The sequence below is a fragment of the Natator depressus genome, chromosome 1, assembly GCF_965152275.1.
Source record: "Natator depressus isolate rNatDep1 chromosome 1, rNatDep2.hap1, whole genome shotgun sequence".
Taxonomy (NCBI): Eukaryota; Metazoa; Chordata; order Testudines; family Cheloniidae; genus Natator; species Natator depressus.
This window is the reverse complement of record NC_134234.1, coordinates 204,936,058-204,953,453: the sequence shown is the minus strand read 5'-3', so window position 1 is coordinate 204,953,453 and position 17,396 is coordinate 204,936,058. Positions and strand designations below refer to the sequence as shown.

The 17,396-nt window shown below is 44.1% G+C and overlaps 1 protein-coding gene across 1 annotated transcript in view; it reads left to right on the top strand.

Annotated features, from left to right (window-relative positions):
• The first annotated feature begins 902 nt into the window (after nucleotides 1-902).
• SPAG17 (sperm associated antigen 17) overlaps nucleotides 903-17,396 on the top strand; it is a 292,210-nt gene continuing 275,716 nt past the window's right edge. Inside the window, exon 1 of the mRNA XM_074975143.1 lies at nucleotides 903-1,196. Coding sequence (XP_074831244.1) covers nucleotides 1,095-1,196 — 102 coding nt within the window. The 5' untranslated portion in view covers nucleotides 903-1,094. The remainder of the gene's footprint in view (nucleotides 1,197-17,396) is intronic.

Genomic DNA, 17,396 nt, shown 5'->3' with positions numbered 1-17,396 from the left:
ACCCTCTTCCCCGTCCTAGTGTCTGTGCAGACAAAGTACCCAGGTGGACCAAACAGCCTTCTTTCAGCTCTGAGTCTCACTGCAGAGGGACCAAGATGGGCCATGTGGTCTCCTCCAGGCTAGAGTCAGCATGGAGGGGCTCAGAGAGGACCCACTGCCTCCTCCTAGCCCCAGCGAACAGGGCCAAAGAGCCCAGACGAAACACACACTCTTGGACTAGCCCTGCATGGAGACGGTCCAGAGAGGAGTCACTCAAGTCATGGTGCAGAACAGATCTAGTGGGGTACTTGAGAACACGGTTTACAAGGGTGTTGACCTCGGAATCACTTTGGGAATGACATTAAGTATAACAATTAACCTTCAAACGGTTGTAACTTGCTCCTGGGGCTAATCTGCCCCCTCGCCCTTGCATATAGGGGGGAGAGGGGGGCGCAAAGCCCGTCTCCTCTGCACCGGCCCAGAGGTGAAATCCCCACCAGCAGCCCGACTGCATGCGGTGCAATGCGTGGTGAGGCCGCGGGTCTCCAAGCAGGCTGGCCGCAGCTGCTGCTACATGAACGTCGGACCCCAGCCCTGGCCCTGGAGATTTTGGAGGGGGCTGAATACACACCCGCTCGCCAGTGGTGCAGTCACTCGCCCGCAGTCAGGCGCTAGGCACCGCTGGTGCCGGGGTCTGGGTAGCGCTGGGCTGGGCTCAGACTCAGCCAGCTCTCAGCATAGCTTTCCCCTCCCGCCGAAAGCGCCCCTCCCTACCGCACGGGGTGGCGGGGCGCGAGGCTCCCCAGGCCCTAATCCCTGGGCACGCGCTCACCGCGAGCAGGGACTGGGAGGGGACAGGCAGCGACGGGTCACCGTCGCGTGCGCACCGTGCCGTGGGCGGGCGCGCGCACGGAGACACGTGGGGCGGGGGCTGTATTATCTGCGCCCGCTACCCCTCTGCCCCGCCGGCGTCGAGCTCGGTTGCTATGGAGATAGCGTGGTGGGCGTGCCCGGAAGGCGCCCCGTCGTGCGGGCCGGAGGAATTGGGTTGCTATGGATACGGCGTGAGGACCCGGCCGCGTCCCGACTGAGCCCGGGGAGACTCCGAGCGCCCCATGGGGCCGAAGCGGCCTAAGAGCGGCGGCAGCTCCATTGGGGGGCCCGGGGCCGCTACCAAGAGCTGGGAGGCCGGGCTGGTGTCCGCCCGCCTGGAGGAGGTGAAAAGGGGGCAGGGCAGAGGGGGGCACAGCGAGGTCTGGGTGTAGAGGGGCAAGCGGGGGCTAAGGGGGCAAGGAGGGGCACGGTTAGGGTTGCCAGGTTTGGTTGGACGTATTCCTGGAGACTCCAGGACAATCCTGGAGGGTTGGCAACCCTAGGTATGGTGTGGGCTAAAGTGGGGAAGGGTGGGGCATAGTGGGGCCTCCGGAAAGGGGAGGAAGTGGGGATTAAGGGGGCGAGGAGGAGCCGGGAGGGGGCGTGGCACAGTGGGGGCTAAAGGGTGAGGGGGCCCAGTGCAACCCTATACTTATAGACATGAAGATCTATGTTGCTACACATACGTATATAAACCTTTTTGAGACAATAACTAAATACCATTGCTATATATCAAAAACTATACTAATTTATAATTATACATAACTATTATTTTTATCATAAATACCTCTTTTTTTAAACTACATATAAAGACAGCCCTGGAGCTCTTTTTATCTCCAGGAGTAGAGAATTCATTATAAAACTCATCATTGGAGACAAGAAAATTACTTGATGTTCTGGTTCACAGAAGGTGTGTAATTAGCAAACATCATATTCACGCACTTTGCCTTTGGAGATGGGGATATGTATACTATACTACAGTATGTTGATCTTTCCCTTCAAACATGAACTGATGGTTGGAAGGCACTAGAGGCTACTGTATGTTCTCAGTAAGCTCGGCCCTCCTCATAGTATACCTTCTGAGGACAAGAATAGAAGTAACTTTTTCCCATTGAATAAATTATTGTTTGCTTATTTCTGTTGAGGGTAAACTAATTCAAGAATTTATATTAGTGATGCTAAAATATTTGTGTAATATAGTGGACTCTCCAGGTCACCCATCCTTAAATTACACAGTAGTAGAAGAAGAAGAAATTTAAAAAGATAACCTTCATGCACTTTGCACACTGTATAAAGGAAAAGCAGACAAACAGATTTTCTCTCTTTTTCTTTTTGAGACTTTTCTTTCTGAGACTGGATGCCAAGTTTCAGTTCAGAGTGAACTTTTATAAGCTGCTGAACAACTAGGTTTGATGGAGGTGCTGACACAGCATTAACTGTAGCGCTGAAAATGTGAAGCTATAATTTTCCTACTTGAGCGTGTGTGTAGCGCTAAAAGACCCTTTTTTATGGTGTGTGAGGATCTAAAAGCATATTTAGGTTTCCAGGTCCTATGTAAATAATGTAATTCTAATAAATCTTAACTTGCTAGAAAGAATTTGATTTCAAAATAGTGTAGCAGTTTAGCAAACAATAATATTTATGTAGCATATGTTTTTCTAGCACTGCTTTTGCAAGTGAGACAAATGGCTTCCATGGCCTTTCTGTTTATTGGGTCACTGCTGTGCCCCCTCTAGGAACTGGGGTGATCTCTATTTAAGCAGATAAGTGTATGGACTTTTAAATAAAGCAGGCTGCTTTAAAAACTGATTGAACAATTTACCAGTAACTGTACTGATGCCAAGTTCTCTTTTATATATTTATATTTATACATTTACCTAAAAAGACTGCTTTTAATAACCAGATATTGGGAGTTTAATTCACAATCAAACATAATGTTTTTTTAAAGTAAGTGCTGCTCAACAACTCTAAAGACTGAAATCCCCCATTTTTCTCCAAATAATGAATCTCAACCCTTATTTTTAAGAGTGAGAGGGTAAGTTATTCTTGATTGCCTGTTCAGTTGTTGGCCCTGAGATTGTTAACGAGGCAGTGAAATGTCAATTAGTTCTACTTATGGTGGTGGCTTTTGTGATGTGGACATTGTCCACTGGAAATTGGACCATGACCATCAACTTGTTTCACAGGAGGCCAACAGCCATCACATGGCAACAGCTTTTGGTCACTACTGACCTGCTTTGCATTTTAACTGGCCATAATAATATGCTCCAAATTCTATTAATCTCCTTTTAATATCCTTGATCTATTTGTTTTATTACATACAAAAACTACATTAAAGGAACATTACAATTGAAAAGTCAAGCGCTCAAAAGTTAGGAAATGCTAGAATTAAGGTTGCCCATGCACTGGCACCTTTGTGTGTGTTCATTATGATAATCTTCCACTTTGCAAACTTAATGTTCTTTTAATGTAGTTTTTTTTTACATAATTTCCTTGGTTTAAAAAAAAAAAAAAAAGCAAAATGGTGAAAAAAATCCATCATGTATCACCATGGTGACAACACCCATGAGGGTCATTAACAGGGTTGGAACTTTTAGATCTGCAGCACAGATCTCTCCCACTTGGACTAATGGACTATAATTGATAGGAGGAGTTTGTAGTCTTCAGTGTAGACCTGCATTAGAGGATATGAGATCTGCTTTGACAGTGGGTTTCACAGATGTTAGCTGATAGCAAAAGAAGAACATAAGAATGGCCCTACTGGGTCAGATCAAAGGTCCATCTAGCCCAGTATCCTTTCTTCCGACAGTGGCCAGTGCCAGGTGCGCCACAGGGAATGAACAGAACAGGTAATCATCAAGTGATCTGTCCTCTGTCACTCATTCCCAGCTTCTGACAAACAGAGGCTAGGGACACTATTCCTGCCCATCCTGGCTAATAGCCATTGATGGACCTATCCTCCATGAATTTATCTAGTTCTTTTTTGAACCCTGATATGGTCTTGGCCTTTACAACATCCTCTGGCAAGGAGTTCCATAGGTTGACTGTGTGTTGTGTGAAGAAATACTTCCTTTTATTTGTTTTAAACCTGCTGCCTATTAATTTGATTTGGTGACTCCTAGTTCTTGTGTTATAATAAGTGGTAAACAACACTTCCTTATCTACTTTCTCTACACCAGTCATGATTTTATAGACCTCAATCATATCTCCCCTTAGCCATCTCTTTTCTAAGCTGAAAAGTCCCACTCTTATTAATCTCTCTTCATACGGTAGCCATTCCATACCCTTAATCATTTTTGTTGCCCTTTTCTGAACCTTTTCCAGTTCCAATATATCTTTTTTGAGATGGGGCAACCACATTTCATAGAATCATAGAATATCAGGGTTGGAAGGGACCTCAGGAGTCTTCCAGTCCAACCCCCTGCTCAAAGCAGGACCAATCCCCAACTAAGTCATCCCAGCCAGGGCTTTGTCAAGCCTGACCTTAAAAATGTCTAAGGAAGAAGATTCCACCACCTCCCTAGGTAACGCATTCCAGTGTTTCACCACCCTCCCAGTGAAAAAGTTTTTCCTAATATCCAACCTAAACCTCCCCCACTGCAACTTGAGGCCATTACTCCTTCTTCTTGTCATCAGCTACCATTGAGAACAGTCTAGATCCATCCTCTTTGGAACCCCCTTTCAGGTAGTTGAAAGCAGCTATCAAATCCCCCCTCATTCTTCTCTTCCGCAGACTAAACAATCCCAGTTCCCTCAGCCTCTCCTCATAAGTCATGTGTTCCAGTCCCCTAATCATTTTTGTTGCCCTCCGCTGGACTCTTTCCAATTTTTCCACATCCTTCTTGTAGCGTGGGGCCCAAAACTGGACACAGTACTCCAGATGAGGCCTCACCAGTGTCGAATAGAGGGGAACGATCACGTCCCTCGATCTGCTGTCAATGCCCCTACATATACATCCCAAAATGCCATTGGCCTTCTTGGCAACAAGGGCACACTGTTGACTCATATCCAACTTCTCGTCCACAGTAACCCCTAGGTCCTTTTCTGCTGAACTGCTGCCTAGCCATTCGGTCCCTAGTCTGTAGCGGTGCATGGGATTCTTCCGTCCTAAGTGCAGGACTCTGCACTTGTCCTTGTTGAACCTCATCAGATTTCTTTTGGCCCAATCCTCTAATTTGTCTAGGCCTCTCTGTATCCTATCCCTACCCTCCTGCGTATCTACCTCTCCTCCCAGTTTAGTGTCATCTGCAAACTTGCTGAGGGTGCAATCCACACCATCCTCCAGATCATTTATGGAGATATTGAACAAAACCAGCCCGAGGACTGACCCTTGGGGCACTCCACTTGATACCGGCTGCCAACTAGACATGGAGCCATTGATCACTACCCGTTGAGCCCAACAAACTAGCCAACTTTCTATCCACCTTATAGTCCATTCATCCAGCCCATACTTCTTTAACTTGGTGGCAAGAATACTGTGGGAGACTGTGTCAAAAGCTTTGCTAAAGTCAAGGAACAACACGTCCACTGCTTTCCCCTCATCCACAGAGCCAGTTATCTCATCATAGAAGGCAATTAGATTAGTCAGGCATGACTTGCCCTTGGTGAATCCATGCTGACTGTTCCTGATCACTTTCCTCTCCTCTAAGTGCTTCAGAATTGATTCCTTGAGGACCTGCTCCATGATTTTTCCAGGGACTGAGGTAAGGCTAACTGGCCTGTAGTTCCCAGGATCCTCCTCCTTCCCTTTTTTAAAGATGGGCACTAGCTAGATTAGCCTTTTTCCAGTCGTCCGGGACTTCCCCCGATCGCCATGAGTTTTCAAAGATAATGGCCAATGGCTCTGCAATCACATTCACCAACTCCTTTAGCACTCTCGGATGCAGCGCATTCGGCCCCATGGACTTGTGCTCATCCAGCTTTTCTAAATAGTCCCGAACCACTTCTTTCTCCACAGAGGGCTGGTCACCTCCTCCCCATGCTGTGCTGCGCAGTGCAGTAGTCTTTGCACACAGTATTCAAGATGTGGACGTACCATGGATTTATATAGAGGCAATATGATATTTTCTGTCCTATTATCTATTCCTTTCTTAATTATTCCCAGCATTCTGTTTGCTTTTTTGACTGCCACTGCACATTGAGTGGATGTTTTCAGAGAACTATCCACGGTGACTCCAAGATCTCTTTCTTGAGTGGTAACAGCTAATTTAGACCCCATAATTTTATATGTATAGTTGGGATTATGCAGGGCCAGCCCTCAACATTTTGGCACCTGAGGCAGGAAGCTCAAATGACGACCCCATGCCCCCTCGCTTCGGCCAAAACTTTGAGAGGTCTCAATTCTGCCTTCTTCCTGTTCTAGTCTTCTCATGGTACTGCTCTGCTACCTACCCCAATAAAGGAGAACTAACAACTTAAAATGCCTTGTTCAAACATTTTAAGTAACACTTAACTTTCAAACGCCTGAACAGCAAATGTAACTTTTCTTGTCTGCATAGTAAAGACTGGCATTTTTATCTGTTTGAATAATCAAAGTGGTGCTTTCCATGCCTTCTTGGTTGCAAAGATTTGAACTGCTTCCTGAAGGTCCACAGTCTGGGCCAGCTCATGCTCTATTGAGATGGTTGCAAGGCTGACCAGCCTCTCCTGTGTCATTGTGGAGCACAGATGTGTTCTTATGAACTTCAGCTTGGAGAAGCTGCGTTCTCCACTGGCAACTGTTACGGGAAGTGTTAGAAGTATGCGCAGAGCAACAAAAGCATTTGGAAAGAGGGTGGTCATCTTATTTGTGCACATATATTTCAGAACAGCCTTTGTAGTTGATCTTGCTGAAATGTATCTTGAAAGGGCTTTCAGTTCATCACCTAAATCACTCACATCAATATCGCTCATCTCATCATGTGTCAACACTGTCTCTAGTGCCCTGCATTGCTGCTGTAGGTCTTCTTCAGGTATAGTGAGGAGTTTTGGAATATCATACAACATCCCAAATATACTGCTGTGTTCCTTGAGCTGCATGACACATTCTTCAACTGACTGTATTGCACAATCTAGCACCTGGTTAAAGAATTCAACTTTGAATTGTTGTTTGGGGTCTCTTATGGGATTATCCTGTGCCTCGTAATCAAAATGTCTTCATCTTCGGTGACTCTTGTATTCTTGAATGGGTGGGAAAATAGCTTCAGTGTGAAGTTCCTCTGCCAACTTCTGTGCACTCTTCAGAACGTTTTGAAATCCCTCATCCGACCGGTAAGACTGTAGGTCTGACTTTGCTTTGTCCAGTTGTTCCGTTGCTCCAGTTGCATCAAGGTCAACACCTTGGAGTCTCTTGCTTACAACATTTATTTCAAACAGTATGTCATGCCACAACACTAAGCCACACAGAAATTTGAAGTTATGTATGTTTCTGGTGATTCCATTTCCCTCTGCCACTGTTCTCCCAGAAACAGTTCCTTTCATAGCATTATCTTCCATAATGGCAACTATGGCATCATCTATCTTCCCAATTTGGTGTTTGATTGGCTTTATCGCCTCCACTCGACTTTCCCATCATGTGGCACTTAGTGGTTTCAGTGTCAGAGAGGATGTTCCCAGATGTGGCTTCAAAATTTGCCATCAATGAGTTGATACAGAGAAAAATACATAGATGCTTTGATTTACATTAAAAAATTCAGCAGCCTCACTAGAAGCTGATGCTGCATCACTGACCACCAAGTTCAATGAATGAGAACTGAATGGGACAAGAAAGCTCAAGGTTTTAACTCTCGGATCCATGTCTGCACTCCTCTGTTCTTTCCTCTCATGTTAGCACCATTATCGTAGCCCTGACCTCTCATGTCAGCTATCGCAAATCCTGTATCTTCCAGCTTTTTAAGAAACACATTTGTCATACCAGCTCCTGTAGTATCATCAGTGTCAATAAATTCTAGAAAATGCTCTCTGACAGTCACCATTGCAGGGACATTTTCACTAGGTTCTGTTGTTGTTGTTACAAAACACACCATTAAAGTCATTTGTTCCATATGGCTGATGACAGGTGTGCAGTCCAGAATAAGAGAGTAATATCTTGGTGACTTCAGATCTGCCACAATCTTCTGTTTGACTTTTGTTGCCAGTAACTGTATGATCTCATTCTGAATTGTTTTTCCAAGGTCGTGGTGTGTGTACATTTGTTGGGTGGTGACTCTTCTTAGATGCTCCTGGAGTACAGCATCAAACTCAGCCATCAGCTCCCCAATTTTAAGGAAGTTTCCATTGTTTGGCACATACAGCTGATCTGAAGTGCCACGGGAGTGCTAGGTTTTGGGTAGCAAGCATTCTCACAATGGCAATGAGCCTTTTCAGAACATTTTGCCAGTAAAGAGACTCTGATGCAATCTTCTCTTGATGCTGATCATCTATGGTGGCCTTTAACCTTAGTCTCATCTCAAGCTCTTTCCACCTATGGATTGCTCTCTGGTGATTTGCTGCCTTCTCCTGGCATGCCAGATTTCTAGCCAGATTTTTCCAGTCCTTTGTTTCTGTAGAACCCAATGTGGCTGGAACATTAGACTGGAAGAGTTTGCAACATTCTGCATGCAGAACAACATGCAGCATTCTGGGTTTTTTGAGTACATAAGCCATGGCCTCTCCACTTTGTCACCATTGGGGATTTCATGCCAGTAATGTGTTGGATGGAAACTTCTATTTTCATTGTTTTTGGGGAACATGAAGTTTTTCACTTGCTGTGGCCCATGCAGTACAAGGAAGTCCCTCAGGCTACTGCTCAAGTGGGTCCACAGTCCTGGATCATCTAGACTTAAGGAACTAAACTCAGCAGCAGCTGTTTCTTGCACCTCCACCACACTCTTCTCTGATCTACACTTTTCTTTCAGGAATGTGCATGGTTACATCCATTTGAGATGGAGATATGGATGCTGCAGTAGCTGCCAGGTCACCTGTACTCTGGCTAACTGGAAGATCAGGCATCTCCTCACCACTCACATCCTCACTGGGGCCGGAAGGCTCACCATGAACATTTGTGTCTATGTATCTCAGGAGAGCTCCTTCCTGCTTAGATAGAAAAGCTTCCTTTCTTTCTTTTTCTGAATGCTGCCTCAGAGGGGCGTTTTCTTCTTTCACTCATGACTGCTGTTCTGTGCCAACTATAGTGGCTCTCAACACTCAATTGAAGGGGACAAATAAGCAGGCTGGAATCAGGGCCTGAGTGAGGGAAGATATCAGCGTCTTAAAGGCCTAACTGGCTCCTGCTACTTTAGTTGACTGCCTGTTCTCCTCAAGTGGGTTCAGGGAAGCAGCAGGAAACAGGAAGCTCCCTGAGAAGCTGTTGTTAATCAGTCCAGGCTCCTGGGGGTGCTAGAGAGGTACATAAGAGGCTCCTCCTCCTCTCTCCCTGCAGCTCCTGCTGCTTTCTGTTATTCCCTCTCACCTTTTCTCCTGCCTGCCTGTTATGTCTCTTGTGCCCTCCTTCCTCCAGCACAGCACTCCACCATCTCTGTGCATCTAGAGCAGAGAGAGAGAATACATATGCACCAGCAGCAGACACAATTTTCTATACTCTGGGTCCTAGTGGTGCCCCCCTTCCTTCCCCCAGTCAGGCACCTGAGGCAGTCACCTCAGTTCACCTCATGGTAAGGACAGCCCTGGGATTATGCTTTCCAATGTGCATTACTTTGCATTTATCAACATGAAATTTAATCTGCCATTTTGTTGCCCTGTCACCCCGTTTTGAGAGATTCTTTTGTAGTTCTTAACAGTATGCCTGGGTCTTAACTATCTTTAGTAATGTTGTATCATCTGCAAATTTTGCCACCTCACTGTTTACCCCTTTTCCCAGATCATTTACGAATATGTTGAATAGGACTAGGGTGACCAGACAGCAGATGTGAAAAGTCAGGACAGGGGGTGGGGGTAATCGGAGCCTATATTAAAAAAAAAAAGACCCAAAAATCGGGACTGTTCCGATAGAATTGGGACATCTGGTCACCCTAAATAGGACTGGTCCCACAACAGACCCCTGGGGGACACCACTATTTACCTCTCTCCATTCTAAAAATTGACCATTTATACCGACCCTTTGTTTCCTATCTTTTAACCAGTTACCAATCCATGAGAGCACCTTCCCTCTTATCCCATGGCAGCTTACTTTGCATAAGAGCCTTTGGTGAGGGACCTTGTCAAAGGCTTTCTGAAAATCTAAGTACACTATATCCACTGGATCCCCTTGGTCCATATGCTTGTTGACCCCCTCAAAGAATTCTAGTAGATTGGTGAGGCATAATTTCCCTTTACTAAAACCAGGTTGACTCTTCCTCAACAAATTATGTTCATCTATATGTCTGATAATATTGTTCTTTATTATAGTTTCAACCAGTTTGCCCAGTACTGAAATCAGGCTTACAGGCCTGTAATTGCCGGGATCACCTCTGGAGCCCTTTTTAAAAATTGGCACATTAGCTATCCTCCAGTCATGTGGTACATAAGCTAATTTAAATGATAGGTTACAGACTACAGTTAGTAGTCCTGCAATTTGACATATGAGTTCCTTCAGAACTCTTGGGTGAATACCATCTGGTACTGGTGATTTATTGCTGTTTAATTTATCAATTTGTTCCAAAACCTCCTCTAATGATACCTCAATCTGGGACAGTTCCTCAGATTTGTCACCTAAAAAGAATGGCTCAGGTTTGGGAATCTCCCTCACATCTTCAGCCATGAAGACCAATACAAAGAATTCATTTAGTTTCTCCGCAATGGCCTTATCATCTTTGAGTGCTCTTTTAGCACTGTGATCATACAGTGGCACCACTGGTTGTTTAGCAGCCTTCCTACTTCTGATGTACTTAAAAAAAAAATTGCTATTACTTTTTGAGTCTTTGGCTAACTGTTCCTCAAATTCTTTTTTGGCCTTCCTAATTGTATTTTTACACATCATTTGCCAGTGTTTATGCTCCTTTCTGTTTTCCTCACTAGGATTTAACTTCCTTCTATGATGAGATAACTGGCTCTGTGGATATGGGGAAAGCAGTGGATGTCATATATCTTGACCTTAGCAAAGCTTTTGATACTGTCTCCCATAGTATTCTTGCCAGCAAGTTAAAGAAGTATAGATTGGATGAATGGACTATAAGGTGGATAGAAAGCTGGCTAGATTGTCGGGCTCAATGAGTAGCGATCAACAGCTCAATGTCTAGTTGGCAGCCGGTATCAAGTGGAGTGCCCCAGGCATCGGTCCTGGGGCCAGTTTTGTTCAACATCTTTATTAATGATCTGGATGATGGGATTAATTGTACCCTCAGCAAGTTTTCAGATGACACTAAGATGTGGGGGGAGAGGTAGGTACGCTGGAGTGTAGAGATAGGGTCCAAAGTGACCTAGACAAATTGGAGGATTGGGCCAAAAGAAATCTGATGAGGTTCAGCGAGGATAAGTGCAGAGTCCTGCACTTAGGAAGGAAGAATCCCATGCACCGCTACAAGCTGGGGACCAACTGGCTAAGCAGCAGTTCTGCAGAAAAGGACCTGGGGATTACAGTGGACGAGAAGCTGGATATTAGTCAGCACTGTGCTCTTGTTGCCAAGGAGGCCAACGGCATATTGGGCTGTATTAGTAGGAGCATTGCCAGCAGATCGACGGAAGTGATTATTCCCCTCTCTTCGGCACAGGTGAGGCCACACCTGAAGTATTGTGGCCAGTTTTGTTCCCCCCACTACAGAAGGGATGTGGACAAATTGGAGAGAGTCCAGTGGAGGGCAACGAAAATTATTAGGGGGCTGGGGCACATGACTGACGAGGAGAGGCTGAGGGAACTGGGGTTATTTAGTCTGCAGAAGAGAAGAGTGAGGGGGGGATTTGATAGCAGCCTTCAACTACCTGATGGGGGGTTCCAAAGAGGATGGACCTAGGCTGTTCTCAGTGGTTGCAGATGACAGAACAAGAAGCAGTGGTCTCAAGTTGCAGTGGATATTTGGAAACACTATTTCACTACGAGGGTGGTGAAGCACTGAAATGGGTTACCTAGGGAGGTGATGGAATCTCCATCCTTAGAGGTTTTTAAGGCTTGGCTTGACAAAGCCTTGTCTGGGATGATTTATTTGGTGTTGGTCCTGCTTTGAGCTGGGGATTAGACTAGATGACCTCCTCAGGTCTCTTCCAACCCTAATACTCCATGATTCTATGATTCCACTTTTTAAAGGATGCCTTTTTGCCTCTCACTGCTTCTTTTACTTTGTTGTTTAGCCACAGTGGCTCTTTTTTGGTTCTCTTACTATGTTTTTTAATTTGGGGTATACATTTAAATTGAGCTTCTATTTTGGTGTCTTTAAAAAGTTTCCACGCAGCTTGCAGAGATTTCACTTTTGGCACTGTACCCTTTAACTTCTGTTTAACTAACCTCCTCATTTTTGTGTAGTTCCCCTTTCTGAAATTAAATGCTACAGTGTTGGGCTGCTGTGGTGTTTTTCCTGCCACAGGGATATTAAATTTAATTATATTATGGTCAGTCTATTACCAGGCAGTCTAGCTATATTCACCTCTTGGACAGATCCTCTGCTCCACTTAAGGTGGGTTCCAGGACCAGCTGCATCCGATGAAGTGAGCTGTAGCTCACGAAAGCTTATGCTCAAATAAATTGGTTAGACTCTAAGGTGCCACAAGTACGCCTTTTCTTTTTGCAAATACAGACTAACACGGCTGTTACTCTGAAACCTGTCATTTTGTACCCTGGTATTACTGTATTCCACTGATTATCCTCATTCCACCAAGTTTCTGTGATGCCTATTATATCAATATCCTCATTTAATACGAGGCACTCTAGTTCACCCATTTTATTATTTAGACTTCTAGCATTGGTATATATGCACTTTAAAAATTTGTCTCCTTTTAGCTGTGTCAAGGTTCCTCCCCCACTCTGAACTCTAGGGTACAGATGTGGGGACCTGCATGAAAAACCTCCTAAGCTTATGTTTACCAGCTTAGGTCAAAACTTCCCCAAGGTACAAAATATTCCACCATTTTGTCCTTGGATTGGCCGCTACCACCACCAAACAAATACTGGTTACTGGGGAAGAGCTGTTTGGACACGTCTTTCCCCCCAAAATACTTCCCAAAAACCTTGCACCCTACTTCCTGGACAAGGTTTGGTAAAAAGCCTCACCAATTTGCCTAGGTGACTACAGACCCAGACCCTTGGATCTTAAGAACAATGAACAATCCTCCCAACACTTGCACCCTCCCTTTCCTGGGAAATGTTGGATAAAAAGCCTCACCAATTTGCATAGGTGACCACAGACCCAAACCCCTGGATCTGAGAACAATGAAAAAGCATTCAGTTTTCTTACAAGAAGACTTTTAATAAAAATAGAATTAGAAATAAGAAATCCCCCCTGTAAAATCAGGATGGTAAATACCTTACAGGGTAATTAGATTCAAAACATAGAGAACCCCTCTAGGCAAAAACCTTAAGTTACAAAAAAGATACACAGACAGAAATAGTTATTCTATTCAGCACAATTCTTTTCTCAGCCATTTAAAGAAATCATAATCTAACACATACCTAGCTAGATTACTTACTAAAAGTTCTAAGGCTTTATTCCTGGTCTATCCCCGGCAAAGACAAAATGTAGACAGACCCACAAACCCTTTGTTTCTCTCCCTCCTACCAGCTTTTGAAAGTATCTTGTCTCCTCATTGGTCATTTTGGTCAGGTGCCAGCGAGGTTACCTTTAGCTTCTTAACCCTTTACAGGTGAGAGGAGATTTCCTCTGGCCAGGAGGGATTTTAAAGGGGTTTACCCTTCCCTTTCTATTTATGACAAGCTGTCTACCATTACACAATGTAATTGAATGGGACTCTTTTTTATTTGACTGTTTCTGATCAGACCCTGCCTGTATTTTATTATTTTCCATCCTCTCGTCCTCACTAGGACATAGAGATTCTCTATTAATAGATCCTCCCCTAAGGAATGTCTGAACCATGTGCTTCCCCAGCCCCTAGTTTAAAAACTGCTGTACGACCTTATTAATGTTAAGTGCCAGCAATCTGGTTCCATTTTGGTTTAGGTGGAGCCCATCCTTCTTGTATAGGCTCCCCCTTTCCCAAAAGTTTCCCCAGTTCCTAATAAATCTAAACCCCACCTCCCTACACCATCATCTCATCCATGCATTGAGATTCTGCAGTTCTGCTTGTCTAACTGGCCCTGGGTGTGGAACTGGGAGCATCACAGAGAATGCTACCATGGAGGTCCTGGATTTCAATCTCTTACCTAGTAGCTTAAATTTGGCCTCCAGGACCTCTCTCCTATCCTTCCCTCTATCATTGGTACCTACATGTACCACGACCACCGGCTCCTCCCCAGCACTACACATAAGTCTATCTAGATGTCTTGAGAGATCCGCAACCTTCGCACCAGGCAGGCAAGTCACCATGCGGTTCTCCTGGTTATCGCAAACCCAGCTATCTATGTTTCTAATGATTGAATCACCCATTACTAATTCCTGTCTCTTTCTAATAGCCGGAGTTCCCTCCCCCGGAGGGGTATCCTCAGTGTGAGAGGATACCACAGCATCACCTAGAAGGAGGGTCTCAACTATGGGATTGTTTCCCTCTGCTCCAGTTAGATGTTCTCCTTCCCTGGGACTTTCATCCTCCTCAAGAATGCTGAGACTGAGGAATCTGGGTTGTATTCCAAGTTCTGAGGGGAGTCTGGTCTACTGGATTTATTCTCTGTCCCAGTCTTCTTCCACCTCCTTGGGTCTTTGTCCCCAGTTCCCACAGCCCTCTTTTGGCTCCTTGTCCCAATCAAATCCACTCTGGCTCCATGTCCCAGTCCCCTAGCCCTGCTCCTCCTCACAGTCCCTTGCCCCTTTTGGTTCCATATCCCCATCCCAGTCCTCTGCCCTGCACCCTGCTCCTTGTCCAAGTCCCCCACCCAGCTCCTCAACCCAGTCTCCCCTCTTACTAGCCCTCAGGCCTGGCTCCTCATTCCTCTGCATTCCAATCAGGCTATTTCCTCCTTATTGGCTGGGCAGTAGCAGGGGGAACTTTGAGAGCACAGGAGAAACTATCTCCTAGCTCTCAGTTCCAGTGCTTGGTGTTATAGCAACCCTCAGCAGCCATAAAAACCAATTGTAGGGAAAGTTCTGCTGAGTCCCTGCTACTTTGGGCTGGAGAATGCTCAATGTAGATGGAATTTTATGAGAATTTAGCTATCGAACTAACAGATCTGTTCTGATCTTGAGATTTTTGCAGAGGATTATAACTTAGCCAAATTTAGGACTTTTTTTTTCCCCAATGAGAACACAAAGGCACATTCCTGACAATAGGATGACTCCCTGCCAAATTTTGGTTCCTTTCTTCAAAGCATGGAGGTGCTAGAACTTCTCAATGAAACAGTTGTAAGAATTTTTTAACATTGGCAAAACCACATATTTTCTTCATGTTCTGAGAAACAGTTGAAACATTTTTTATGAACTTTTCTAAAAAAAAATTCGGCAATCTTAGTCACAGGTGTCGCTACCTGTGCCCCTTGTAATTAGCTCTCCAAAATAGTTACAGACTTGTATAGTGTATGGTGTATAATATTGAGATGAAAGAAAGTATCAAATAAATATCTTTTCTAATAATTGACTGATAATGGATTTAAAGATCTTACAATTTTATCAAACTGTGGGATACATCTTGTTTTTTGACTGTCAAAGAAGAATATTCTGGAAGCAATAAAGAACTTGTTTTATGTTGTACCGGTTAGCTTAAGCAGTGACATTTCACATTTTAATGTGTGTTTAAGATTTACTTACAATTTTTTTTAATAAAACAAGAAGTTTAATGTCTGAAAGGAAGTCATTTCACCACTAGTGTTGACTAGCTACGCTAACTGAAGTGTAATTTTATTGGTATTTATTAACCAAATCATAGCAAATTTATGCAAGTTTGTTTTAGTAAGAGCCAGAAACTACATGGGAAACATAAAAAGGGAATGTGGATTTTTCAAAATCTCACATAGTTTGCATTTTTTTTATTTTTAATATATTATATGAATGAATATAAAGCTAGAAGGAATGCTGGCCTTCACATGTTCACCAAGATGGCTACCTTCTCGGAAAATATTTGCTAAGTGAAAGTGAATTCTGAGTATGTTAAAACTCTAACTGCAGGAATAATTGCTCTGTATTATACGTTCTGCATAGATTATACACCACCAGTGAAATATGGATTACATTAGAATGTGAGCATATCCACCAATAACTAGGGCTCCTGGAAACTAGAATCCAGTGATAATGTGGGCATGTATCATTCAAGAGCTAATGAAAATGGGAACTGAGATTCCTTTACAATTGTATCCCATGGAGCAACTGCATGAGTTTGCAAAAACTGCTCATAAGTAGCCTGACTTGGGGGGAGGGATAGGTCAGTGGTTTGAGCATTAGCCTCCTAAATCCAGGGTTGTGATTTCAATCCTTGAGGGGGCCATTTAGGGATCTGGGGCAAAAACTGGGGCTTGGTCCTGCTTTGAGCAGGGGGTTGGATTAGATGACCTCCTGAGGTCCCTTCCAACCCTGATATTCTATGACTTCTTCAGTAATGTCTACTCTAGCTGCTGACTTACCAACTCTCTCCTTGTTGGCAGCAAAGAGAGCCAGGGGCAGTACCACCTATCCTAAGTGTCAAAAAGTCATGAGTCAGGCCTCAGAAATCATGAGATTGGCTTAACAATTAGGAAATTTAAACTAAAAATGTTTTTCTTTTGGTGTTTGAGCCTTTGGGCTTCACATTTTCAAGATTTTCTCTGTAACCATTAGGACTAGAAACATAGCTGAGATTCTAATGTAAGCACATGACTCTAGGAGTTGGGGCTTTAAGAAAAACACCAAATACCACAAGAATAAGCAATACTACAAGGAGCCAGACAATCACATTGCCTGGAAAGGGAAATAAAGTAGATTGTCATGGTGTTCCTCCCACCAAAAACTCTCTAGGATGCAGCAGTCTGAAAATGGCCAACTTGCCAGGCTTGTCCAAATGTCTGCTCTAGAATGCTGGTTTACCAAACCCTCCAGTGACAAGGGCAGAAAAAGACAAATTTGTCTCCAGGAGCTGCAGAGCAGTTGTAATTAAGCAAGATTTTTGTGAGACCCTTTTTCATAGTCCCTCACAACATGTTAGTGTGCCTGACTTGGGGTATTTAGACTCTGGGGAAGGGAATTGGTTTGGTTTTATGTAAAGGAGTTTGAATAAACTTGGGTGAGGAGAGAGGAGGTTCTAAATATTCTTCTCTATTTTAATGTCTTCTATAGTCTTTCCTAAATTTGTAATCACTCCAGCTAGATTGCTTTCTTTCATTCCAGACCCAGCGACTGTGTAAGAATATTCAAATGCCTTCCTATTATTCTTAAAACATGCAGGGTTCATGTCAGAATCAGAGAGACTTCCTCAATTTACAGTACACTATTTCAATGCAAATAGAATTTAGATATTTTTACTTTAAATGAATAAGACAGATACTCATCTATCCCTTTGTTCTCCATTTCTTGTCTGCCACAGCAATA